This window comes from Gossypium arboreum, chromosome 4 (genome assembly GCF_025698485.1).
Source record: "Gossypium arboreum isolate Shixiya-1 chromosome 4, ASM2569848v2, whole genome shotgun sequence".
NCBI classification, from domain to species: domain Eukaryota; kingdom Viridiplantae; phylum Streptophyta; class Magnoliopsida; order Malvales; family Malvaceae; genus Gossypium; species Gossypium arboreum.
In genome coordinates this window covers 37,533,579-37,560,939 of record NC_069073.1, presented here as the reverse complement: position 1 = coordinate 37,560,939, position 27,361 = coordinate 37,533,579, and the positions used below count along the sequence as shown (strand labels likewise).

Below are 27,361 nucleotides of genomic sequence, written 5' to 3'. Positions count from 1 at the left end.
CATGAGATTGTGTCATATCATAACTTAAAAATTTTAAAATATATAGTTTGAAAATAAAAGAATAATTTTTTAAAAAATTTTAAGTGATAACATGGTACAATTTTAAAGTATTACATTACCATACTTTTACAAAATCAAAGTTTAAAAAAATTAAATCTAATTATCAAGTTCGAATATTGAAATGATCAAAAGAAAATAAAAATATGAAATTGGACTTAATTATCAAGAATCTATAAAACATACGGAATTATAAACATATAAATAAAAATAAGTAAGTATACATCCCACCAACTTCATCTGATTGGATTCCAAAAAATGCCATCCTCGATATCAGGCATGTTCTTCTACCAAATTAAACCTAATTATAAAATGTATATATATTATATACATGATTTAAGCAGGCCTTAGAAAAAAAAGGCCTTTAGGCCTCGGCTAAATTGTCGTTGGATCAAAGATTCATGATAGACCCGATCAAACTAACTTAAATGGCGTCCGACCGTTGATTTTCTTTTTTGAATACACGTGGGCGGTTTGTGTTGCAGGGAGAGAGGCCTCAGAAAGTAACTGGAAGCTTCTGGAGTTCCAATTTAGAAGGTCGGTGAAAATCTAAAGTACCCCGTGATTAACAACCAAACGCCAAAGGAAAGAGAAAAGCATCAAAGAAGGTTGGGATTTTCTTCGTCTGCGATTTCGTAACTGTATGTTCTTAATTCATTCTACGTCTTTTTTTTCTTTTTCTTTTTTTTGTATCATCTTCTTTCATTTTTTTCGTAAATCTCTTGGTGAAGGCTTTGTTTTCTTTTGCATGTATTTTGTAATTTATGTTCCTTGTAGTTCCCAGATATTTTTATTTTTAATTTCTATTTTATAGAAATATTTTATTGGGAGAAAAGTTAGGTTGGGACTGGGATTGATTCTAAGTTCAAGAGAAAACAGGATTTTGGTAATTTCAGGCTCCTTTTAATCGTTTCTTTTGTTTTTTATTGCACTGTGCATGGAATCGCCCGGTTTCTCTCTTTTGTTCTTTTTACTTTGAATTCCATGCTCGAAAATTTTCCAGTTTAATCTTGGTTAAAAGCAATTCTGTGAGTATTAAATGCCTTAGGTTTGTTGCAGATGCGGGGTAGAAGTTACAGTTACAGTCCCTCGCCACCAAGGGATTATGGAAGGAGGCGGCATCGTAGCCCTAGCCCTAGGGGTCGCTATGGCGGTCGTGGTAGAGATCTTCCCACCAGTCTTCTGGTTCGGAACCTTCGCCATGACTGCAGGTTTGTACCATCCCCTCGTATTTATCGGCGTCAGACTGTCAATTTCCTCAAATCCAATACCCTAATGCTCTCATGGTTTTGTTTTAAAATAAATTCTAGGGATAAGTAAGAGCGAAGGTTTTTGAGGAGAACTAAAGGTGTTACATTTATGCTGTGATTTGTTTTCCTTGCTCACCAATCCAAACCTAGTGTACATCTTTGTTCTTTTGTTTAAAATAAACATGATCGTCTTGATACAAGTAAAAAATTTTAGTCTCATCAAACTTTTCTTGTAGAGCCAATTTCTAATTATGTCTCATTTGCAGGCCAGAAGATCTGCGTGGACCTTTTGGGCAATTTGGTCGCCTCAAGGACGTCTACCTGCCTCGGGATTATTATACTGGGTAAGTATAATCCTTATAGGTAACTGACAAATGGTAAATCAGTGTGTATTTGTGTCTGATGGTGTCAACTTGTGTGTCTTCATCCTGTCTCATATGAGTGTTTGGGTGATGGGGTTGTTTCTTTATTATGTCCATTGGTTTATGGGAATTTGGATGTTTTTTATTGAAAGTGTTGAAGACACCAACGAAGTAATAAGAGTACTGTGTTGAAGACACCAATGAAGTATTAGAGTACTCTGTTGAAGACACTTTCAACTAATGAAAACTGTTCACGATGACCTTAATTTGCATCAAGTTTGGAAGGAAGTTGGTTTTGATTTCATTGTGAAGAAGTGCAAGTCTTGAAGAATATCAACTCAATTAAAAATTTGGCTCCCACAAGGTTAGCAGCAGCATAATCATATTTACTTAAATTGTATGAAGCATTAACTTGCTATCATGATTTTTGTGATACTCTGGAGTCAAGATCATTGTTGTGATTTTGAATATCAATGAGCATGTTTGGCTGATGAATTGCAATATAGTACCTTTATATATTTATGCTATGTTTATGCGAGCTACCTTTTTTGTGATGCAGGCAACCACGTGGTTTTGGATTTGTCCAGTATCTAGATCCTGCTGATGCTGCTGATGCAAAATATCATATGGATGGCTATGTTCTTCTTGGAAGAGAACTTACTGTTGTATTTGCTGAGGAAAACAGGAAGAAACCTTCAGAAATGAGGGCAAGAGAACGCAGAAGGTGAGAATGGATTCTTTTGCATTTCTCATATTTTACCCCCACTACTTTTTAGCCTCTTTTCTTAGATGATGTTGACATAAAGGGATTTAGGAAGACAGGAGAAAAAATTGTATTTGTTAAGGATTTCTGGTTGGAGAAATTATGTGTGTTATTAGAGCATATTTTTTATGTTGATTACATGGTAAATTATGCTCATGATATTAATTAAAGTGGTCGGGCTTATAGGCGCTCTCCACCAAGTTATTCTCGATCACCAAGATATGCTCGAAGTTACTCCCGCAGTCCATACTATTATTCTCCTCCTCCTAGGCAAAGACGTTACTCAAGGTCAGCTGTTCAATGTTCTTATTGTTTTAAGCATTTATGTTTTATGAATTGTCCTGTTGATGTTGCCTTCTGTTTTTTGTACAGGTCAATTTCACCTGGAGATAAGAGATATAGAGAACGGTCTTACTCGAGGTCACCCTATGGCTCAAGGAGTCCAAGCCGGAGCTTTAGTAGGAGCAGGAGTCAAAGTTTGGACTATTCTAGGTGACTGATTTGAAGGTGGCTGGGTTAGTATGTATCCGGGAGTATTTCTCCACGTTAATTGTCTAGATGATTTAAGTTTAGGTTTGTATCAGCAGTATATGAGTGACTTCAAAGTTGATTGTTTAGTTTCTAGTGCTGATTATGGCTAGTAATAAAGTTAAAACATAAGCATGCTGTTTGAATATTCTATGCTGACAATGCTCGCCATCCTTAAATGATCTTTATTGAGATTTTTCATTTATCAGTGTCGTTTCTTGGATAGGTAATTAGATGCTTGTTTCTGTTGGAGTCCGAGTTGGGATTTGGGTAGGCCCATTTTGCCTACGGATAGGCTTCCTATTTTTTTTTTTAATCTTGTCGGCATACCCAAATCTGTGGCTGTGATGACATGTTGATTTGGGTAATGGTTAAGAGTTGATGTGGTGGCATCATGCCATATAATGCAAGTTGTTACTATAGTTTCTGCTTGAAATGGAGAAATCCATTGGATCCTCCATTAATCTTTGCGGTTCATAAAATCAAAAACCGAAGTGGAAGAAGAAAGTATATACAGACAAGGCAAGGGTAATGTACAGATTCATGTCACGAAATTTAATACAGAAATAAGAAATACACTCTTATCATGATGCCGCTAGATTTCCTTGATGCGGTGATGATAACAAATGCTATACTCCTGCCTAATCCTTGCTATATTTTACTATATCCACATGTTACTGTGAGCTTTTGCTCACCGAAGGACTGAACACGGCAGCTTCGCTTAGATATCTACACAACAACCGGATTGTATGAAGCCAGAAACCTGTTGTGAAATTCCGTCTATGGTGTTGAACTTTCCAGTTTGTTGATCAACCAAAAAGAACCCTGTTGGACCACCCTGATGAGCTGATCCAGACACAAATGTCCACTCTCCCAAGGGGACCGAGCAAACACCAGCTCGTATTGCCGAATCACAGTCTGCCCAGCTGAAGAGCTGCTTCTCTTTTCCAACTCCGACACAAGACCTTGGGCACTGGCTAGCCTTCCAAGCCTCCTCTACTCTGGCCCATTGACCTGTCTCTAACTCCATTACCTCGGCGCTCCCCTCGAATTGTCCTTGATTGTCCGTACAATATCCACTCACCACCCAGAATTCCGACCCAATCCCCACCCCTTGACACTCGTCTCGCTCCTCGCTCATCGGTTTTAACTCTTTCCACTCAAACATCCTTGCATCATATTCCCACGCTGTTCTTAAAGCGTTCTTGTGCTCATCGTGACCACCCGCTACGATAATGCGTCCATCCAACTCACCAGCTGCAAAGAAGGATCGAGTTTCCGACATCTGCTTCCCTTGTCTCCACCTCTGAGTTGTGAACTCGTATATGAACATGTCCCGCACTGCCTCGTAGTTCGTTGGGTCCCACCCTCCCATCACTAAAATCTTTCCTTCACAACTCGTTATCTGACAAAACAAAGGAAGCCCATTAGGGTACTTAGGGACCGGGTCAAGTCGACCCCAGGTTCCACTTACGGGTTCAAACACGGTGATCCCATATCTTGGGGGACCAACTGGTTTGGACCTATCAGGATCGGAGTCGCACTTAAGTAACTGAATCAAGCAAGCTGCTTTTTGGGTATATCCGTTACGCTTTCTGTGATAGTAAAACTCTTTGCTTTGGAGAAGCTCTTGCCATCGTCGACAAACCCGAACTGCGAGTCTGTGAGTTGAATAATGAAACCAAGTCAAGCACTCGTTTCCGATTTCCTCTGGTAAACCAGGGAAGCACTCGTTGAATAATATAATAAAATGACATATTATTATCCAAAGAACAAAAAATGGGTGAATATATGGATAGAGAAGGAGGGGAAAAAGAGTTGACTGAGATAGTGATATGGATAAGCTTGGATACAACTCATCAGTGGGTCCTCTTTATTCTCTTTTTTGGTTATTGTTTACTTTTTTATATGCATTATCGCTTATTATATTTTCATCATTTACATTGCAATTTCTGAATTAATATTATCAATTATGACCATAATTATAATTATATGTAGGGAAGAAGATTTAAGCTTAATTCTTTACGCAGAAGAGATAAAGGTATCATGAAGATTTTTCATTATTAATTTAATTCTTTTTGTTCTCTCAATTAAAAAATAGGTAAATTTAGAGGTAAATCTAAGTGTTGGTTGGGCCTCACTCTCCTCTAAAATGAAATTTTTTATTTAAATCCTTTAATTTTTTAAAATTTTTAAATTAGTAAAAGTAAAATTACCTGTAACCTCCTAAAATTATAAAAATTTGACTTAATCCTTTAAAATTATAAAAATTAAAATTTCTTTCGGTCTCCTACAAATTTGTTCTAGCTTCACCCCTAGGTAAATTAATATTTATACATTAGATCAAATAGTTAATTGGTCATTTTATTAAAAATATATTTTTTTACTATTAAAAAAGTCTTTGTACATTAGCATAACGTGTGTTGGAAAAAACAGGTTTGTAAAACGTAACAGAAAATAAATTTAGAGAAAATAGATTTTTTAATTTTTTTTCCAAAATAATGTCTTGGTTATGATATCTAAAGTAATAAACACTTAATCAAAATTATACATTTTCGATTCATCTAGGATGAGCGCTTCAACCTAGTAGTCTTCTCTGCTATCCTCAAACTCACATCTGTTGAGTGTGGGCTCGCTTCGAATAAAAAAAATTTTAACAAAACTTACCAGTAGGGTAATTTCACAATTTCTCTAAACTTTTGAATCAAATTGTAAATAAAAAATATCACCAGAAATTTTCTAAAATAACTTCTTTAGAAAATTTTCTCTACAACTTTCTCTTGAATTCAAATGTGTGAAAAATAATTACTCAGTTTTCTTTTTATATAGAGAGAGTTTAGAGAGTTCAACTATGATTGAACTTATTCACTTTTGTAGCAGCCCGATTTTGGGGCTAGTTAGAATAGTGGTCTCGGGACCACAAATTCGAAGTTAGAGAAATTATTTTATTATCAAAATAGAGTCATAGCATGGTTATTTTAGTGCATGAAAAATTTGGTGAATTAATTTTAGCGTTTATGAGCCCAATTGTGAAAAAGGACTAAATCGCATAAAGTGCAAAAGTCTTAAATTGATAGCTAAAGGTGTTAAATAGTTAGAGAACCAAAATTTGGGGTCTTTAAAAGGCAAATAGACCCTTGGAAGAAGGCATAGCCGGCCATAGAGTCAATGAGGAGACAAAATTGTCAAAATTAGGTGAGTTTGTGACCAATTTTGACTAGATTAAAAATAAAATAAAGGGAAAAGATATCATCTTTTTCCCATCCTCTTCTCCATTGAATTTTCAGAAAAAATTAGGGGTTTAAGAGCTTAAAATTTTCAGCAACTTGAAGCACTCACAAGTAAGTGATTTTCCTACCCTTTGTTGAAGATATTTGAATTTTTGAGACCTTTGTAACATTAGCTTTCAAATGAGCGGTGTATCTTGCAAAATGATTGAAGTTCTAGGGTTTTTCCATGAGAGCATTTAGGGTGTTTTCTGAAATTTTATGGAAGAATATGAGTCTTAGTTGTGTAATAGACAACTTTTGTGAAAGGTATTACCATGAAAACATCTAAAGGGACTATTTTGCACAAGTTGTAAAATGAATGATAAATGTGTGAAATAGAGAGAATTTGGGGTTGCTATAAGAGTAAAAAGAGTTCAGATAGGCTTAAGATACGAAGAAATTCAATAAAAAATGATTTTCGAGCATAGGGGTAAATTGGTCATTATGTCAAAGTCTAGGGCAAAATGATCATTTTATCGAAGATGTGAATTTTTAATTACTTAAATTTAATTCTTGATTCAATGAGTATGTTTTGCTATTATAGATCAAGAAATACTGAATTCGAGCCTAGACCGGGGGAAAGCCAAGCAAATCGACTAAATTGACTAGTCGCCACATTTTGTAATTAGAGGTAAGTTGTATGTAAATAATACAACTACATTGTTAATGTATGTATTGAATTGTATTGAGTTAATATAGCATGAATTGTTGGTTGTGAAATTGAGAATGTATAATGATAATTGAGATAGTGGAAATTTCGTTGTATCCTTAAGAAGTAAATCGGATATTCATGCCATGACGTTTGGGTCATTTGTTTGTGGACTAGTGTAAGACATGTCTGGGACATGCATCGGCCACATTATGAGAGCCAGTGTAAGACCATGCCTAGGACATGGCATCGGCAATAAGATAAGAGCTAATGTAAAACATGTCTGGGACATGCATCGGCCTCGAGACGTAAGCCAGTGTAAGACATGTCTGGGATATGGCATCAACTTGAGATATGAGCCAATGTAAGACCATGTCTAGGACATGGCATCGGCACCTTACCCACGTTTGATGCTTAATGAATATCCAGTAGTGTTCTAAATGGTTCAACGGTGAACGTTATGTTTTTAAACTAATGAGGAAAGTATAACCATGTGGTGAATGGTACAGGTACCTAATTGGTACGTATGAGATATGAGATCAGTATATATAATAGGTGATTTGTATGGATGATTTTGAGTAAGCTACACTTATGCCTACTTTGGTGTTATGAGCATGTTGATTATGGATAAATTGTTGTTGTATACTTATTTATATACAACTTACTAAGCTTTATGCTTACTCTCTTTCCTTTTCATTTTCTTACAGTGCCGCCTAACTAGCTCAAGGATTCCAGAAGTCAGAGATATCGATCACACTATCAACCAAAGCATTCGGTATAGTTGGATTTATATTTTTGAATATGGCGTGTATAGGACTTAGACTCTATTATTTTGTATCTTTGAGAATTGGCCAAATGTGTTGGCTTGGGTTGGAAACCCTTTAATTTGTATTAAGCTTTGAATGATAGTTAATATTCATTTTGAATTTATAAAAGATGAGTTACCATGGTTAAATGAATGCCTATTGTGGTTGAATTGGTTATATGAATTGTGCTTATGTTGGTATTGGTTAGTATGTATATGAAACTAGGTATGTAAGGGGGGTAATGAGGGTTGGTAAATAGCCTTATATTGTCCACACGGGTAGGCACACGGGTGTGTGTCCCCATGGACTAGTAGTCCAGTTGTGTGCCCCTTGCACGTAAATATTTCAAGTCAGTATGCATGGTAATAAACACACGGGTAGAGACACGGTTGTATGTCTCAGCCGTGTGGAGGGCACAGCCTAGCACAAGGGCATGTGCCTTGGCCGTGTGACATTATTAGCATGTTGACGTCAGAAACAGAATGTCCATGTTTTTGCACACGGGATAGGACACGAGAATGTTTTTCTGGTTTGTTTTTTGTTATCATTCCAGCTCTCTATCTTTTCTATTTCTTCCACAACTTGTAACATGTAGTAGGCCCAATTTTCCTGGCCCACTAAACCAAAAAAAAAAAATTTAAACCAAAATACTAAAAACCAAAAAAAAAAAAACCAAACAGTCCATAGCCCAACATGCTACAAGCCCAACTGGCCCAAAACTAACAAAAACCCTAACAGTCCAGGCCCGATAGCCTAAACTAAGTTTTCAGTAAATCAAAAAACCCTAAGGCCCCTGCGCCGCTCCTCCCTTCGCGCGCACATCGCTCTAGGCGCCTCGTCCCGAGGCCTGGCACACCCTCCTTGATGCGCCTTTGCCGCCATTTCACCAAAATGGCAAGGACAGGTTTTTGCCCCGTTGTTGACTCTCCAAGAATACCTGCAAAAGGATGAAAAAGACAGAAACAAGGACAACAGAAACGAAATAAGAAACAAAGAGTAATAAAAACAAATCATATGTATAAACGGCTATAAAAGTCGGATTCAGATTATAATATTTCACAGACACGAAAAAGTAATAAAAAAAGACTCAGAATGTGATTCTTTAAAAAAAGACTCAGAATGTGATTCTTTCTTATATTTGTTTTAACTATTATTATTTTTATTTTTTGAATATATTTCATAATAAAAAGTATAAAATAAAAATAAAAAGGCTGAAAACCCACTTGATTCTTTGCAATCTGCCACCGTGAGTGGCCGAGGACCGTCATCTCCGATGAAAGATGACATTTTTCGGGTGAAAAGGGGTCTTCGAAACTTAAAAAATCGAAGGGTTCTCTAAGGATTTTTGCTATTGTGATGTTTTCTTTTAAAAAAGGGACTTAGGGTGGGTTTGGGGTGGTGGTGCGGTGCATTTAGCTTACTTTTTATCTCACGCTACAGTATCGCTACAGTATCTAATCTTACCGCCACCGCTGTTTTTACACTAACCACAGGTAAACGCACCACCCATCCAAACTCACCCTTATATATGGATTTAGGAAGTCGAAAGGCCAAGAAAAATGACCATTTTAGTTTTCCGGCCACCGTGGGTGGCAGCGCCGTCTCTAGTAACTGGCGACCGCTACGGTGGCCGACTGCCAGACTCGTGGTTGGAGCTCTGAGGGCTGAGAGAGGTTGAGAGAGTTTTCCTTTTTTTTTTTTCTGAAAGAGGAATAAAATGAAAATTTGAATTTCTTTAAACTTAAATAGGCCCTACAAAACAGTGCCGTTTTGGGCCAATGCACAGACGCCAAAATGGCGTTGTTTTGGCCTCCAACCCTATAACTCGACCCGCAAGGCTAGGATCCACGTGTTTTCTAGCGCATGGGTTATTTGTGCAATCAGCCCTTCCGCTTTGCGATGCGCTTCAATTTAGCCCTTTGTTATCTTTTTGGATTTTCTTAAATTTGACCACTGATTTTCTTTGTGCTTCAATTTAGTCCCCAATTCATTGATCTGCAGAGGAAAGGACACGTGTCTTGGGGATGGGGTTGATTTCTTATTTAGTCCCTGCTTGTTTTTGCGCATTTGATTTTATTCCTTTACTTTATTTTATTATTTAATGTATTTATTTAATTATGATTTTTACTTTAAATTTTGCTTAGATTCGATTTAGTCCTTTACTTTCAATCTTTTATTTTTCTTTGTATTTATTTATATTTATACATTTATTTTTTTCTTTTTTTGTTTTCTTTTTTCTTTTACTATGTTTATTATTATATCTATTATTATTACTATTTATTTATATATTTTATTACAAATTGTACCCATAATATCATTTATATTTTTAATTAAGTCCTTTATTTTCAATATTTTATATAATATTTTCCTTTATATTTATTTACATATTTATTTATTTTATTTCTTTGTCTTTATTATATTTAAAATTGGTATTGTCATTTCATGCGCATATTTTGTCATTAGTATTATTATTGTTATCATTGTTATTGTTTATTTTATTATTATTATTATTTTGATTGTTAATATTGGTATGAAAGTAATATGTATTATGAATTGCTTATTAGTACACTTATATTGTTGTCATTCATTAGCGTAACATTTTATTCATATATCATTTTAATATTATATTAAATTTTACCCAAATACGTAAAAGGAAATTTTAAAATAAGGCAATGTTTCATATTTGGGGATTCGAGAAATCGTACCCTAACTTATGGGGTTTCGATTTTCTTGTTGAACTTAAATAACCCGAATATTCTTTTAAAATTAAAATACATGAGATTTCAAAAAAAAAAAAACAAAGGCAAACTTATTCTCAAGGATTCGAAGTGTTCCAAGTTACTGGATGTGACATTTTGTTGCCATGAGATGAGAGGGTTTTTAGCATACTTTTCGATTTATTCAATCAATTTTTAGGTAAAATTAATATTAATACAAAGAGGGATCGTACTTTTAAATTCTCTTCGGGTTTTTAATTTTCGACACCAAGACTTTAATTAATCAATTAGGTACCAATTTTGGGCGTAATGAGGGTGCTAACCCTTCCTCGTTGCTAACCGACTCCCGAACCCGTTTTCTAAACTTTGTAGACCAAAAATTGTTATTTTAATAAATTAAAGATTTTATTAAAACAATCAAATTACGAAGTGATTCGATTACACCTCATAAAAAAAGATTGGCGACTCCCATTTTCGTTTTTAAAATAAAAAGTCAACCTTTTAAAAAATGGTTTCCAAACAACATATTTAATAATAAATCCAAGTAGACCTCCAAATTGAGTTTTATTTTATAAATCATGTAAGATAAGTTAATAGATAAAAACATTTAGCCGGCCCTGCAATTATAAACGAAGTCGACCACGACAAATCTATGGCGTCGAAAGCAAATATGGAGTATCATAATTTAGGTTGGCAGAAATTATAAAGAAGGCATTTTATTTTACCTTTCAACATATACAGCTACAAACCGCACTTCAGTTTCATCATCTCCCAAATATTACAAACTGTAGCAGACATGGAGGTTCGTATAACTTCAAGCCAAATGGTTAAGCCTTCTTCCTCCAAACTTCACCTCTTAAAGCCATTCAACTTATCGCTTCTCGACCAACTGAGTCCAATCAATTATGTTCCACTCATCTTATTTTACGCCAAAGCTCACGATTCCCTTATCGAGGGTTCGCAAGTCTCACAGCAGTTAAAACAATTACTGGAGAAAGCGTTGGATCAGTTTTACCCTCTGGCTGGCCGGACAAAGAACAACCTTTTTATTAGTGACTACGATGAGGGAGTTCCATATGTTGAAACCAGAGTGAATGGACGCTTAGCTGATTTCGTTGACCAAAATGAAGTGCTGGAGGCAATGAACCAGTTGCTTCCTTATCGACCCTTTTGCTATGTTTCAAACTCAACAGCGCCTCAACTGGCTATTCAAGTCAACGTCTTTGAATGCGGTGGGATTGCTGTAGCTGTTTGTTGTAGTCACAAGATCTTTGATGCGTCAACCATTTCGGTTTTCTTGAATAGTTGGGCAGCTTTTAATCGTGGGTCTAATGGTGAAATACCAAATCCCGATTTATTACACGCATCGTCGAGATTTTTCCCTCCAGTCGAGTCCATGCCGCCAAACACCAGCATCGAAGGCCTCTTGTTTAACCAAGGCAGTCGTAAGACAAGGAGTTTCGTGTTCGATGCCAATGCAATCGTCGCTCTGGTTTCCAAAGCCAAAAGCAACAGCTTGATACATCCTCCCCGAGTTGTATCTCTCAGTGCATTCCTATGGAAGCATGCCATCCAGGCTGCTCGATCAGCTTCGGGAACTCTAAAGCCAGCTATTTTATCCCAAGCAGTGAATATTCGACAAAGACTGAAAGCCCAATTACCAGATTATTCAATTGGTAATCTGTCTCTATTGCCAAGTTCCACATATAACTCAGTTGAGAACGATATAAAGTTAACTGAGCTGGCTTATCTGGTCAGAGAAGGAGAGAAAAGTGTCACTAGTGAATTCCAGGACCTTCTCCAAGGTGAAGAAGGATTTAAATTTATAACAAAGGAACTCGGTGAAACAGCAGAAACGGTGTCAAAAGGAAATGCAGAATTTTATACTTTAAGCAGTTGGTTGAATACTCTGGATGGAAAAGAAGATTTGGGGTTGGGAAAGCCGACCTTGTTTAGCATCCCAGGGGTCGATAGCCATAATCATGAGTTCAGCAATTGCTTTGTTCTAAAGCAAGCTATGCAGCACAATGCCATTGAAGAATGGATTCCTTTATCCGACAAAGACATGGGTTTTTTGGAACATGATCAGGAATTCCTCACATTTGCTTCTCCACTTAGACTCAAATTTGACAAGTTTGAAGACTTGGAATCTTGACCGTTTATATTCAAGTCTCATATTGGTACAATTTATGTTCAGAGAATATCTAGATTTATTTTTATTTAAATCTTATTTTTATATTTGAAAGTATTTCCATCCAGAGTATGTCTAATTTAGGCTGTATAATGAATATTTATGTTCGAAGCGATTCTAATGAATAATATTGAATCACTCGATCATATTTATAAGTAACAATGATTTATTTAGCCTCTAATTTTATAAAAAATTATTTTAATCACTCATTTAATTTTTTCATCTTTTTAGCTTTTAAACTTTCACTGTTTGTATTGGAACATTTTTAAAATATATATAGTTTTTCAATAGCTACAAATGAAAAGATACAAGTGATCTAAAAATAATGTCACTTGGTTATTAAGCAATAGTTATCATTATTCATAGTGATCAATTATGCCTCTTGTCACCAAAAGTTATACCAGTTAATTAATAACAAAAGATCATAATTATTCAAATAGACACCTATTTAATAATTATGTTTATGGTTAAAGATATGATTATCCATTTGGGTAATTATGTCCCTATGATGAGACATGAGACCTATAAATAAAAATGGTTTGTAGGATATACCGAAAAACATAGAAACTCTATTTCTTTCTATTCTCCCAGCATCTTTTATATTTCTAGATTATTTTATAAAGAATTACTGCAGAAATTCTTCAAAGAAATTGATATATTTGCTATGCTCCGCTTAATTCTCAATTGACTGTTTTCGTCAGTGCAAAACGTAGACAAACATTGGACTTCATTGTATCCTTGAGGTTCATTTTCCAGTAACTCTTTTGCACACCATGATATAGGTGTGGAAAAATAGAACCTTAAAGAAAGTGTCATTGGTACACACCTTAAATATTAAATAAATAATATTTATTGACTCGCTTTGGTGCCCCGAAATCATCATTTTCGACACTACTGAAAGCCGAGTTGTTACATTAATCTTAGGTTGCATACAAGGTAGTTCAGATACAAGTTCGAGATTTTATGACCATTTTTCCTTTTAGTCCAATTTAGTCCAAGGGTCGCCTTTTTGCATGTTTCGTCTGTTTGCTTGAGGACAAGCAAAGACTTAAGTGTGGGGGATTTTGATCTTTCATAATTTGATATGTCAATTTAAACTCCCCGTTACATTTTGTTTTTTTCATATTTTTATTTAGTTTTCATTTTTTGCTTTAGTAAATGAAAAACTATGTTTTATGGTAATTTTGAGACCCGAAATGGCCAAATGCTCCATCGAGGACCTAATGGTTGGTTAAGTGTCATAGGGAGCCATCAAAGGCCCGAACATGAGAGAAAATGTCACCTAGAAGGAGGGTATTGTGATATCAAAGCCTAGAATTCGTGATACCCCTGAAAGTGTTGAATTGAAGAGGGTCAAGACCTTTCACAATGATATCGCGATATCCAAGCATGGGTATTGCGATATCCAACTCCTAAGGAATCCCACAAGTCAAGACTGACGAGGATATTGCGATACTAGGTCATGGGTATTGTGATATCCCTGATGAGGATAAAAAAAATGATCACAAAGGCAATCATTGTCCAACATGCCCCACAACCAAAATTAGACATCTAGGGACATTTTGGTCACAAAATTTTAGGTTGTAATCAGCTATTAAAAGCCACTTTTGTTTGAGAACAAGAGAGAGCTTTTTAGTTTAGGGTTTTTTCATCTTTTTAGTTTAGGAGTAGAGAAGTTGTCTTTTCTTTATCTTTTTAGGGTTTTAGTTTATCACCTTTTTAGTTTCTTAGTTGTTAGTTAGTTTTTATCGTAACTTGGTTTTATTTACTCATTTTGTGCTAACTTGGTTTTATTTACTCATTTTGTGCTTCAAACCTTTGTGTAATTTCAATTTACCTTGTAGTTTTAACATAATCCAGTTTCATTTTAGTTTCTTTGTTAAAAATCTGATTTTAAGTGTTCTTCAACATTTACTTTGCCTCCATTTTCATTATCTTTAAGCTTTTCAAGAAGACCCCTAGCTTTTCTCATCTTTCTTGCATTTACCATTTTATGTATATTTTATGCTATTATTGTGTTCTTTTTTGTTTAAGTAGGAGTATGGGTAGCTGAATCTAAAGCGGTTGGTTGATGAAAATGTCATCTAGCTAATTTTTGGTATAGAGACTAAATCGTAAAAAAAAAAAAACTAGACTAACTTGAATAAACTTCAAAACTTAGGATTGACGACTCTAAGGGAAATTTTAGGTAAGTGAGATTGTAACACCCCTAACTCGTGACCGTCGCCGGTGTCGGACACGAGGGGTTAACGGCCAAATCCTCTCAAGGTACCAACCAATTTGACATTTCCAGTCAGGCTGGAAAACTGCGTCACCGTTGCCTTAAAAATCATATCTCGAGTTTCAAAACTCAGAAACTGGTTTCGTAAATTTTTCCTGAATTTAGACTCACATACCCATCCATGGATTTATTTCTAGAATTTTTGGTCGGGCCAATTGGTACAGTTTATTAGTTAAAGTCACCCATGTTACAGGGATCGACTGCTCTGACCTTCGCGCGTTACAACTTGAATATCTCTCTGTACAGGGCTTTAATACTGGTGCCGTTTGTTTCTAATGAAACTAAACTCAAAATGGAATCTGTACATATAAGGCATGACTCCTAATTATTTCTGGATAATTTATGGTAAATTTTCAAAGTCGCGACAGGGGACCCAGAAACCGTTCTGGCCCTGTCTCACGAGAACTTTAATATTTCTCAGTATACTGCTCATATGGTCGTTTCGTTTCATCCATATAAAAATAGATTCATCAAGGTTAAATTTCATAATTTACTCACTATTTAATTCTACTTCTACTATTTTTAGTGATTTTTCAATCTCATCTCACTGCTGCTGTCCGCAACAGTTACTGCAGTAGACTATGCCAATTTCATGAATCTTTCCTTGGCCTTAATCATCCATCATACATGACACAAATTATGGCCACCTTATCAAAATCAGAGTTTCTATGACTCGTGGCTATAGGTTCTAGCATCCCACTCGACGACCCCATAGGCCATTTTCACATGGCTTAAAGTTTACAACCCACAATTCGACAAAATATAATAGCCTATACATGCCAAATGTTCTTCAACAACGAAAACAATACCACAAGATTTCAGCCGGTGTGATGACTTCAACGACGGTCCCGATCACGCAAACAATAAGAGTCCGAGAGACCTAAAATGGGTGACAAGAAAACACCGAGTGAGTTTACAACTCAGTAAGTCATAAGCATTCATCAATCCACTGATAAAGTTACTACAACATGTACAACAAACGAGGCTAGGTACTCATCCATATCGAATCTATACCATAATACCTCGGACCTTTCGGTCCAATCTCGTACCAAGTCATACATCCACATTTCATATTCTACACAACAAGATAATCAAGCATTTTACACATTAACTCATTTTCCAGCACAACCATACAATTTCAATCATCACATAGATTTAAGGCTTACCAAATTCAATCCCCAAGCATGAACGAATTCTCTATTCGTCATGAGCTCGAGGTACTTACCCGATCCGCTGTCCATACTCAATTCAATGGAGACACACTCTCCATATATATAGCGTCGCACACACAAGTGCTTACTACTCGATTTCGCACACTTAGTGCCACGCAATTTAAGCCCGCACACATAGTGCCATACCCTTCGAGCTCGCACACCCAAGGTCAGTATTTTTCCAGCATGCACACTTAGTGCCATATATTTCCAGCACGCACACTTAGTGCCATATATTTCCAGCACGCACACTTAGTGCCATATATTTCCAGCACGCACACTTAGTGCCAATCTCGTCACCATACACACGTATTGCCCGACACATAGTGCCGAAAGCAAACTTTCTACACATTCCACTATTTCTTTTACATTCAACAATTATCCTCATTCCATACACATACAATTTCATTTATACATATATAGCATTCCATTAAACACAATTGCATAGATTTTCCAATCATTTAAGCAATATCAAACATATGTGCTTAATGACTTATCTTGTTTGGGGTAGAACGGTTCCAAATCGGCTACTCGCTTGCTTTCTCCTTTCCTTTGTCCAATCTAGTTCCCTTTGCTCTTGAGCTAAATCAAACAATTTACCTCTCCATCAAACACAAACATACGGCATTCACATGCATTATTATGGTTATTGCCGAATACTTAACACAACTAAGCTGAAAATTTACTCAATCTCATCTTAATTTATTGCTACTTATTTATCAAAGTTTCCAATACAAGGTATTTAACACCTATGCCCATTTATACCCCATATGGCGAATGCTTCATTCCTTACCCAATTAACCATCCAACAATTTTTTCAGCCTCATTACCACCCTTTTCATGTCTAATTGTTTAAATACTCTCAAGCTCATTCACAAGTACTATTATACTTCTCATTAAGAATTAATCATTTTGCAACATAAATTCTATAGCATGGCCGAATACTCATGCACACACACACATAACAACAAGAACTCAATGGCACAAAATTTCCTTTTGTTAAACATTCGAACTCACTCATCTCCATGCTTTCATCACAACAACATTAAAACACTCACCAAGGAAGACAACATGCATGGCCGAATGTTCTAGTCACCTCAAAATCACAATTTCTAACATGGGTCACCTTATTTATGGCTTAGAAACCACATGGTTGCTCTCTTTTTCTCCCTTAGAATCGGCCAAGAAGAATCAAGAACAAGGACTTGTTTCTTTCACCCATTTCTAATTATTCCTTACATCATAAAGGCAACAACCATCTCCCTTAAACATCCTCCATGGCCGAACACTTGTATTACTACCACCTTCAAATTTTTTTTGACATGAGCAAGTAAAGGACTTAGTAACTAGCTTCATACATGCAAAGATTTCAAAGACTAACATGGATTCCATACCTTAGTTCAAGCTCAAGTGACCGAATGCTAAGTCTTCCTTTTCTTCTTGAAGGATCGGCTAAGCTAGGAGGAAGATGAACCAAACTTCTCTTTTTTTTCTTTGCTCAATACACGGCAATGGGGAGGGGCAACCACACATACCCTTTTTTTTTTTCTTCCTACTAACACCAATATAATAACCATTCTAACATCATCCATTAGCAAGACATGTTGGGAACATGTTTCCCCTTGCCCATAATTTGTCATGGCCGGCCATCCACCTTAGGAAATGGGATAATTGACATGCAACTCCATTTATTTCACTTCATGCATTATTAGGCCACTTCAACATTTGCCTATCTCATTTCTAAGTTTTCTCACAAGTCCTTTCTAGTGAAATTCACCTTTATAACACTAAATCAATCATCATAAAATGTCATACATGAGCACACACATATTATAGGCATCAAAATAAATTTTTAATTATTTTTATGCCTCGGTTTTGTGGTCCCGAAACCACATTCCGACTAGGGTCAATTTTGGGCTGTCACAACTCTCCCCACTTAAGAAATTTTCGTCCCGAAAATCTTACCGTAAATAGGTTTGGATATCGCTCTTTCATAGAGTTCTCGGTCTCCCAAGTAGCTTCTTATATCCCGTGCTTGAGCCATAACACTTTCACTAGCGGAACCTGCTTGTTTCGCAACTCTTTCACTTCTCGTGATAGAATACGAATCGGTTCTTCCTCATAACTCATATTAGCTTGAATTTCAATTTCGATGGACTAATCACGTGCGATGGATCGGATCTATAGCGTCAAGCATCAAACGTGAAAGACATCGTGAACCTTTTCGAGTTCGGGGCAAAATCAAACGATATGCCATCGGACCGACTCGCTTGATATCTCATATGGCCCAACGAACCTCGGGCTCAACTTGCCCTTACGGCCGAATCTGAGTATCTTTTTCCAAGGCGATACCTTGAGAAACACTTTATCACCCACCTGATACTCGATATCCTTACGCTTCAGATCCGCGTACGACTTCGACAATCGGAGGCTATCTTCGACTTTCACGGATTACTTTCGCTTTTGTTCAGATCTCTAATCAAATCCACCCGAAAATCTTGCTTTCACCAAGCTCACCAAAACAATGGTGTACGGCATTTACGACCGTACAAAGCCTCATAGGTGCCATCTTAATACTTGATTGAAAGTCGTTGTTGTGCGAATTCAATCAACGGAAAATATCTTTCCCATGAACCACTAAACTCAAGGATGCAACATCTCAACATATCCTCCAGATTTGAATTATCCGTTCGGATTGACCATCGGTTTGGGGATGAAAAGCGGTGCTAAAATGCGACTTGGTACCCAAAGCCTCTTGCAACTTCTTCCAAAATCGCGAGGTAAATCTCGGATCTCTATCCGACACGATGGAAATAGGCACCCGTGTAGTCTCACAATCGAGAAACGCATACAATTCGGCTAGTTTGTCCATTGAAAAATCCGTGCGTCACGGGGACAAAGTGAGCCGACTTAGTCAATCTATCTACAACGACCCAAATCGCATCCTTCTTACTTGTCGACAATGGCGGTCCGGATCGAAGTCCATTGTGACTCGATCCCATTTCCACTCGGGTATCGTGATCGGTGAAGTAATCTCGATGGCACTTGATGTTCGCTTTCACTTGTTGACATATTAAACATTTCAAACAAAATCGAGATGTCTCGTTTCATACCATGCCACCAAACCGACGTTTCAAATCGTTGTACATCTTCGTACTCCGGGTGGATTGCCATTCGGCTACAATGGGCTTCATTTAGAATTATCGAAATAAGTTCAATTCTTTGGAACACACAGACGACTTCGAACCTCAAACAATCGTCATCATCAATTTGAAACTCGATTCCTTGTTCGTAACACACTCAAATTTATTTTGCAAGCAACTCCTCATCAACTTTCGAGCTTCCCGAATTTGATAAGCCAACAATGGTTTGGCCTTTAATTCGCTACTAACACATTGTCGGGTAGGATAGACAAGTGTACATTCATCGTCAGAAAGCAAACAAAGATTTCCGACTTAAGGCATCCGCAACCACATTAGCCTTTCCGGTGATAATCAATGACGAGTTCATAATCTTTTAACAACTCGAGCCATCGTCTTTGTCGCAGATTTAAGTCTCTCTGAGTCATCAAATATTTGAGACTTTTGTGATCCAAATACACATGGCACTTCTCACCAAATAAGTAATGTCGCCATATCTTTAAGGCGAATACGATGGCAGCCAATTCGAGATCATGGGTTGGATAATTTTTCTCATGTGACTTTAATTGTCTCGACGCATAGGCCACAACTCGACCTTCTTGCATCAATACGCAACCTAACCCAAGTAGGGAGGCATCACTATAGATGACAAACTCTTTGCCAGATTCGGGCTGTACTAGAACTGGAGCTTTCGTCAAATGGGTTTTCAATTGGTCGAAACTTTTCTGACACTTTTCCGTCCATTCAAATTTGACATCTTTCTGAAGCAGTTTTGTCATGGGTGTGGCTATCACCGAGAATCCTTTTACAAACCGTCGGTAGTAACTAGCAAGCCCCAAAAAGCTCCTAACTTCGGTAACATTCCTTGGAGGTTTCCAATTGACTATGGCCGAAATTTTGTTCGGGTCCACCTCGACACCGTCACGGACACCACGTGCCCCAAAAGCTAACCTCTTTCAACCAAAATTCACATTTATTGAACTTTGCGATAATCGCTTATCTCGTAAGATTTGCAACACTAGCCTTAGGTGTTCAGCATGTTCAGTTTCATCTCTCGAATAGACCAAAATGTCATCGATAAATACAACTACGAACCGATCCAAGTATGGCCTGAAAATTCTATTCATTAAATCCATAAACACCGCAGGGGCATTAGTGAGCCCAAACAGCATCACCAAGAATTCGTAGTGACCGTACCATGTTCTAAAAGCGGTTTTGGGTATGTCCGATTCTCGGACCCTCAACTGATAGTATCTCGACCTCAAATCTATCTTTGAAAACACCGAGGATTGATCAAACAAATCGTCAATTCGTGGCAACGGATATTTATTCTTTATCGTCACTTTATTGAGTTGACGGTAGTCGATGCACAACCTCATGCTTCCGTCCTTCTTTTTCACAAACAATACTGGTGCGCGCCACGGAGAAAAACTCGGTCGAGCGAAACCTCTATCCGTCAATTCTTGCAATTGAACCTTCAATTCCTTTAACTCCGTTAATGCCATACGACACGGAGCTATTGAGATCGGCGTAGTGCGGCACAACCGATGCGAATTCCACTTCTCGAACCGGTGGCAATCCGGTAACTCTTCCTAAAAACATCCGAATACTCACAAACCATCGATACCGATTCGAGTTTCTTTTCCATCTCTTTACTTTCCAACACATACGCAAGGTATGTTTCACACCCCTTTTTCACATATCTCCGAGCGGTCATAGAAGATATTATCGCTGGCACTCCTTTTAAATCAGTAGACTCGACTCGGACTACCTCATTATTTGCACTCCTCAAATCAATGGTTTTCCTTTTGCGATCCACCAACCGCATCATGTACGGTCACCAATCCATACCAAGAATAACATCGAATTCATCAAATGGTAGAAGCATCGATTAGGCGGGAAACAGATTCTCGAATTATTAGGGGCATCTCTTGCACACTTTATCAACGAGTACGTATTGACCCAAAGGGTTTGACACTCGAATTACGAACTCGATGAGACTCAACAGTAGAGTCTTCTTGGATGCTAAAGTTTCACATACATATGAATGAGTAGAGCGGGGTCAATCAATGCAATCACACTAGTATCAAAGAGAGTAAAAGTACCGGTGATAACATCGGGGAGGATGCCTCCTCTCGTGCGCGGATGGCATAAGCTCTAGCAGAGCTCGGGTCTCGGATCGAACAGCCGTGATCGGTGGCTCCCTCCGATTACCACCCCTACCTCCTAAAACCCTCGGGGTCTACCTCTAGTCATGTCGCCCACTAGATCTCGCACCTTGCATCTTATTCTTCTCATCTAGCTCTGCAATCCCTAATGAAGTGGTCCTTGAACCACATCCGTAATGAGTCCAGTTAACAGACTTACCCCAACATTCACCTAGGTGTCGTCTTCCACATTGGGGACATTCAGGTCTCTCTTGACGATTATTGCCCACACTAGCTACCGATGTAGCTCGGGAGTCCGTCAATGGTCGGGCTCTAATGGAAATTCCCGATCGCCCTCGACTTCATGGTGTCCTCCCCGAACCTCTTTACAATGAGAACGAGCTTTACTCGTTGATCTTTTACGGTAATCTCTTGCTTCAAATTCAGCCTTCTTCTTCTCCTTCCCAAGTTCTTCCGCTTTGCACGCTCGTTCGACTAGTGTCACGAACTCCTTTATCTCCAAAATTCCCACTAGTAACTTTAACTCTTCATTCAATCCTTCTTCAAATCTTTTGCACATAGCAACCTCATCAGCCACACACTCCGAGCATACCGACTAAGTCTTACGAACTCATGTTCAGATTCGAGATCTGATCATACGGCCTTGCTTGAGTTCCAGGAACTCCTTACGCTTCTGATCGATGAACCGTTGACTAATATATTTCTTCCGAAATTCCGTTTGAAAGAAATCCCAAGTAACTTGTTCCTTTGGGACTATGGAAATCAAGGTCCTCCACCAATAGTAGGCTGAGTCTCGCAACAAGGATATAGCACACTTAAGACATTCATCGGGTGTGCATGACAGTTCATCAAACACTCTAATGGTGTTATCAAGCCAGAACTCGGCCCTTTCGGCATCGTCGGTAACTATGGCCTTAAACTCCTCGGCCCCACGCTTCCTAATCAAGTCCACAGGTGGTTTACTCAGCCTCACAGGATCAGTAACTGATGGCATTACGGGCTCTTGGGGTGGATTATTTAAATTCGGGAATGGTTGGACAGCCGGATTGGTTCGGGCATATTGCGCGACCCACTCATTCATCATGGTGAAGAAGGCTTGTTTCGCCCCTTCATTTTGATTATTCATGGATGACCGAGGCTCAACAGCGGTGTCCCTTGCGTAGGAGCAGCCGCTACACTTTCAACGTCATCCGCCAAGGGTCTCTATCCCGGGTTCCATCGCTAATCAAAACAAAAATTTCAACCGTCAGAAGTCATCACATTATTAAGCACTAACAATTTGGCATGTATAGCTAGACTCACACGCTCTATGGTAGTCCTAGAACCGACTAAACCATAGCTCTGATACCAATAAAATTGTAACACCCATAACTCGTGACCGTCGCCGGTGTCGGACACGAGGGGTTAACGGCCAAATCCTCTCAAGGTACCAACCAATTTGACATTTCCAGTCAGGCTGGAAAACTGCATCACCGTCGCCTTAAAAATCATATCTCGAGTTTCAAAACTCGGAAACTGGTTTCGTAAATTTTCCCTGAATTTAGACTCACATACCCATCCATGTATTTATTTATAGAATTTTTGGTTGGGCCAATTGGTACAGTTTATTAGTTAAAGTCACCCATGTTACAGGGATAGACTGCTCTGACCTTCACGCGTTACAACTTGAATATCTCTCTGTACAGGGATTTAATACTGGTGCCGTTTGTTTCTAATGAAACTAAACTCAAAATGGAATCTGTACATATAAGGCATGACTCCTAATTCTTTCTGGATAATTTATGGTAAATTTTCAAAGTCGCGACAGGGGACCCAGAAACCGTTCTGGCCCTGTCTCACGAGAACTTTAATATTTCTCAGTATACTGCTCATATGGTCGTTTCGTTTTGTCCATATAAAAATAGATTCATCAAGGTTAAATTTCATAATTTACTCACTATTTAATTCTACTTCTACTATTTTTAGTGATTTTTCAATCTCATCTCACTGCTGCTGTCCGCAACAGTTACTGCAGAGACTATGCCAATTTCATGAATCTTTCCTTGGCCTTAATCATCCATCATACATGACACAAATTATGGCCACCTTATCAAAATCAGAGTTTCTAAGACTCGTGGCTATAGGTTCTAGCATCCCACTCGACGACCCCATAGGCCATTTTCACATGGCTTAAAGTTTACAACCCACAATTCGACAAAATATAATAGCCTATACATGCCAAATGTTCTTCAACAACGAAAACAATACCACAAGATTTCAGCCGGTGTGATGACTTCAACGACGGTCCCGATCACGCAAACAATAAGAGTCCGAGAGACCTAAAATGGGTGACAAGAAAAACACCGAGTGAGTTTACAACTCAGAAGTCATAAGCATTCATCAATCCACTGATAAAGTTACTACAACATGTACAACAAACGAGGCTAGGTACTCATCCATATCGAATCTATACCATAATACCTCGGACCTTTCGGTCCAATCTCGTACCAAGTCATACATCCACATTTCATATTCTACACAACAAGATAATCGAAGCATTTTTACACATTAACTCATTTTCCAGCACAACCATACAATTTCAATCATCACATAGATTTAAGGCTTACCAAATTCAATCCCCAAGCATGAACGAATTCTCTATTCGTCATGAGCTCGAGGTACTTACCCGATCCGCTGTCCATACTCAATTCAATGGAGACACACCCTCCATATATATAGCGTACGCACACACAGTGCTTACTACTCGATTTCGCACACTTAGTGCCACGCAATTTAAGCCCGCACACATAGTGCCATACCCTTCGAGCTCGCACACCCAGTGCCGTATTTTTCCAGCATGCACACTTAGTGCCATATATTTCCAGCACGCACACTTAGTGCCATATATTTCCAGCACGCACACTTAGTGCCATATATTTCCAGCACGCACACTTAGTGCCAATCTGCCACCATACACACGTATTGCCACACATAGTGCCGAAAGCAAACTTTCTACACATTCCACTATTTCTTTTACATTCAACAATTATCCTCATTCCATACACATACAATTTCATTTATACATATATAGCATTCCATTAAACACAATTGCATAGATTTTCCAATCATTTAAGCAATATCAAACATATGTGCTTAATGACTTATCTTGTTTGGGGTAGAACGGTTCCAAATCGGCTACTCGCTTGCTTTCTCCTTTCCTTTGTCCAATCTAGTTCCCTTTGCTCTTGAGCTAAATCAAACAATTTACCTCTCCATCAAACACAAACATACGGCATTCACATGCATTATTATGGTTATTGCGAATACTTAACACAACTAAGCTGAAAATTTACTCAATCTCATCTTAATTTATTGCTACTTATTTATCAAAGTTTCCAATACAAGGTATTTAACACCTATGCCCATTTATACCCCATATGGCGAATGCTTCATTCCTTACCCAATTAACCATCCAACAATTTTTTCAGCCTCATTACCACCCTTTTCATGTCTAATTGTTTAAATACTCTCAAGCTCATTCACAAGTACTATTATACTTCTCATTAAGAATTAATCATTTTGCAACATAAATTCTATAGCATGACCGAATACTCATGCACACACACACATAACAACAAGAACTCAATGGCACAAAATTTCCTTTTGTTAAACATTCAACTCACTCATCTCCATGCTTTCATCACAACAACATTAAAACACTCACCAAGGAAGACAACATGCATGGCCGAATGTTCTAGTCACCTCAAAATCACAATTTCTAACATGGGTCACCTTATTTATGGCTTAGAAACCACATGGTTGCTCTCTTTTTCTCCCTTAGAATCGGCCAAGAAGAATCAAGAACAAGGACTTGTTTCTTTCACCCATTTCTAATTATTCCTTACATCATAAAGGCAACAACCATCTCCCTTAAACATCCTCCATGGCCAACACTTGTATTACTACCACCTTCAAATTTTTTTTGACATGAGCAAGTAAAGGACTTAGTAACTAGCTTCATACATGCAAAGATTTCAAAGACTAACATGGATTCCATACCTTAGTTCAAGCTCAAGTGACCGAATGCTAAGTCTTCCCTTTTCTTCTTGAAGGATCGGCTAAGCTAGGAGGAAGATGAACCAAACTTCTCTTTTTTTTTTTCTTTGCTCAATACACGGCAATGGGGAGGGGGCAACCACACATACCCTTTTTTTTTTCTTCCTACTAACACCAATATAATAACCATTCTAACATCATCCATTAGCAAGACATGTTGGGAACATGTTTCCCTTGCCCATAATTTGTCATGGCGGCCATCCACCTTAGGAAATGGGATAATTGACATGCAACTCCATTTATTTCACTTCATGCATTATTAGGCCACTTCAACATTTGCCTATCTCATTTCTAAGTTTTCTCACACAAGTCCTTTCTAGTGAAATTCACCTTTATAACACTAAATCAATCATCATAAAATGTCATACATGAGCACACACATATTATAGGCATCAAAATAAATTTTTAATTATTTTTATGCCTCGATTTTGTGGTCCCGAAACCACATTCCGACTAGGGTCAATTTTGGGCTATCACAGAGATCGAGAGGAGATCTTATTAGGCACCAATTCAATAGTCCCGACTTAGTTGGTGAGGTCGAGAGATAAATTAGACTAATTTGTCTATGTTGGTAAATTAAAACCAAGACGTAAAATTGAGCCAATTTAATAGTAATAATAATTTAGATCCCTAATTTAAAAGTTAACCAACAACATGGAAATCAACCAACAGCTGTTTGTTCTCATACTAGTTAGTTCTACACTTTGCATTTTTTCCAATTTAGTCATTTTCTATTGTAGGTAATTAATTAGTGTTAATCAACTTCATTTATGGTCTGCTGTAATATAGTGCTTAGTGAGTAGCTAGCTAGAGTCCTTCATTGCAAGCTTGTCAAGTAGGAATCATTAAATCACTAACTCTCTTGGGTTCGATCCTTAGAATACTCTAGTGATGCGTGTCCACGTGACTAACTAAAAATATGACAAAGGCAAGTGCACCTATCGGTAAATAGTATAGCTACAGTGAGTAAATATATTGTATCCGCGAAGACTAAAAGTACTAGTAATTACTGTTTTTTTATTATTTAGCCGATAAATTGGAGTGATTAGTTTAAACTAAAATTACTAAATTAATTTAACTAAAGAACTCAACAGAGAATAAATCAAGAAAATAATTGAATAATAACCAATGAGAGAAAAATTCCTAGGAAAGAATCCACCTAGACTTCATCTGTCATTATGAATCTAAATTGAATGATTTATTCACTTGGTATTTTGATCCATAAAAATCTCTAATTTATGCTAATATCTCTTTCGAGAGTAAGAGAAACTGACTCTAGGTTGATTAATTAAAACTTCTTTTTAATTAGAACCCTGATTGTCGCATTAACTCGATTTATGTATTCCCCTATTAGATTTGACTATAATCCGATAGATTTATGTCGTCCTATTTCTAGGATTGCATGCAACTCCACTCAATTGTGCTAGATCTACTTTTAAACATAGACTTTTCCTCCTCTAATTTAAGCACATTAAACATGAATCAATATCCTGAAAATATTAAGACAAGAGATAAACACACATAACTAGAACAAGAATCAAGTATTTATCACATAAAACAGAAATCAAATAATAGAATTCATCATAGGGTTCATCTCCCCTAAGTATCTAGGGAATTAGTTCATAATTGTGAATAAAAACATCTCAAAATTAGAATAACTACAAGAAATAAAGAGATTCATAAAATTTTTAAAAGAAATTAAAAGGAGGTCTTCAATCTTGATGGAAATCTGCTTCAGAGTTAGCTCCAATTGTGTTCTTTGAGTTGTTTTCTTCAATATTCTCTTATGACCCCCCTCTTCTCTTATTCTATTTGATATTTATAGACTTTAGAATGCCCAGAAAGCCTAAAAATTGCGTTTTTTCGCGTGTTTG

At 37.4% G+C, this 27,361-nt stretch overlaps 3 protein-coding genes and 1 long non-coding RNA gene across 6 annotated transcripts; 3 read left to right on the top strand and 1 right to left on the bottom strand.

The window, feature by feature from the left end:
* The first annotated feature begins 498 nt into the window (after positions 1-498).
* LOC108460937 (serine/arginine-rich SC35-like splicing factor SCL33) lies at positions 499-3,165 on the top strand. Of its 3 annotated transcripts, none has more exons than XM_017760647.2 (6): positions 499-665; positions 1,117-1,268; positions 1,574-1,651; positions 2,229-2,393; positions 2,619-2,720; positions 2,805-3,165. In XM_017760647.2, the coding sequence occupies exons 2-6, from the start codon at positions 1,117-1,119 to the stop codon at positions 2,926-2,928; spliced, it is 621 nt and encodes a 206-aa protein (XP_017616136.1). In that variant the 5' UTR covers positions 499-665; the 3' UTR covers positions 2,929-3,165. The 3 variants fall into 3 exon arrangements, with proteins under 3 accessions (XP_017616136.1, XP_052883104.1, XP_017616134.1); XM_053027144.1 differs by having other exon boundaries at positions 499-698; positions 1,106-1,268; XM_017760645.2 differs by having other exon boundaries at positions 501-698.
* A 290-nt stretch (positions 3,166-3,455) lies between these two features.
* On the bottom strand, positions 3,456-4,833 carry LOC108459257 (F-box/kelch-repeat protein At1g15670-like; the record flags this gene model as incomplete). Its single annotated transcript, XM_017758604.2, has 1 exon — positions 3,456-4,833. A coding segment is annotated over one exon (1,152 nt), but the record flags the coding sequence as incomplete, so codon positions are not given.
* A 1,735-nt stretch (positions 4,834-6,568) lies between these two features.
* On the top strand, positions 6,569-7,813 carry LOC128291540 (uncharacterized). Its single transcript, XR_008281379.1, has 2 exons — positions 6,569-6,860; positions 7,586-7,813. It is a non-coding gene; the product is annotated as an uncharacterized LOC128291540 (long non-coding RNA).
* Positions 7,814-9,243: 1,430 nt separating this feature from the next.
* LOC108459256 (stemmadenine O-acetyltransferase-like) lies at positions 9,244-12,556 on the top strand. The gene is made up of 2 exons (XM_017758602.2): positions 9,244-9,332; positions 11,113-12,556. The coding sequence occupies exons 1-2, from the start codon at positions 9,244-9,246 to the stop codon at positions 12,554-12,556; spliced, it is 1,533 nt and encodes a 510-aa protein (XP_017614091.2).
* The last annotated feature ends 14,805 nt before the right edge of the window (positions 12,557-27,361 follow it).

What these genes read in the sequence shown, in the direction of transcription:
- LOC108459256 (XM_017758602.2), top strand. Translation starts at nt 9,244, where the DNA reads ATGACCATTTTAGTTTTCCGGCCACCGTGGGTGGCAGCGCCGTCTCTA. An exon ending in GGCCGACTGCCAGACTCGTG is followed by an intron (nt 9,333 to 11,112) that starts GTTGGAGCTCTG and finishes ATTATAAAGAAG; the next exon opens with GCATTTTATTTTACCTTTCA.
- LOC108460937 (XM_017760647.2), top strand. Translation starts at nt 1,117, where the DNA reads ATGCGGGGTAGAAGTTACAGTTACAGTCCCTCGCCACCAAGGGATTAT. An exon ending in AGGGCAAGAGAACGCAGAAG is followed by an intron (nt 2,394 to 2,618) that starts GTGAGAATGGAT and finishes TCGGGCTTATAG; the next exon opens with GCGCTCTCCACCAAGTTATT. An exon ending in AGGCAAAGACGTTACTCAAG is followed by an intron (nt 2,721 to 2,804) that starts GTCAGCTGTTCA and finishes TTTTTTGTACAG; the next exon opens with GTCAATTTCACCTGGAGATA.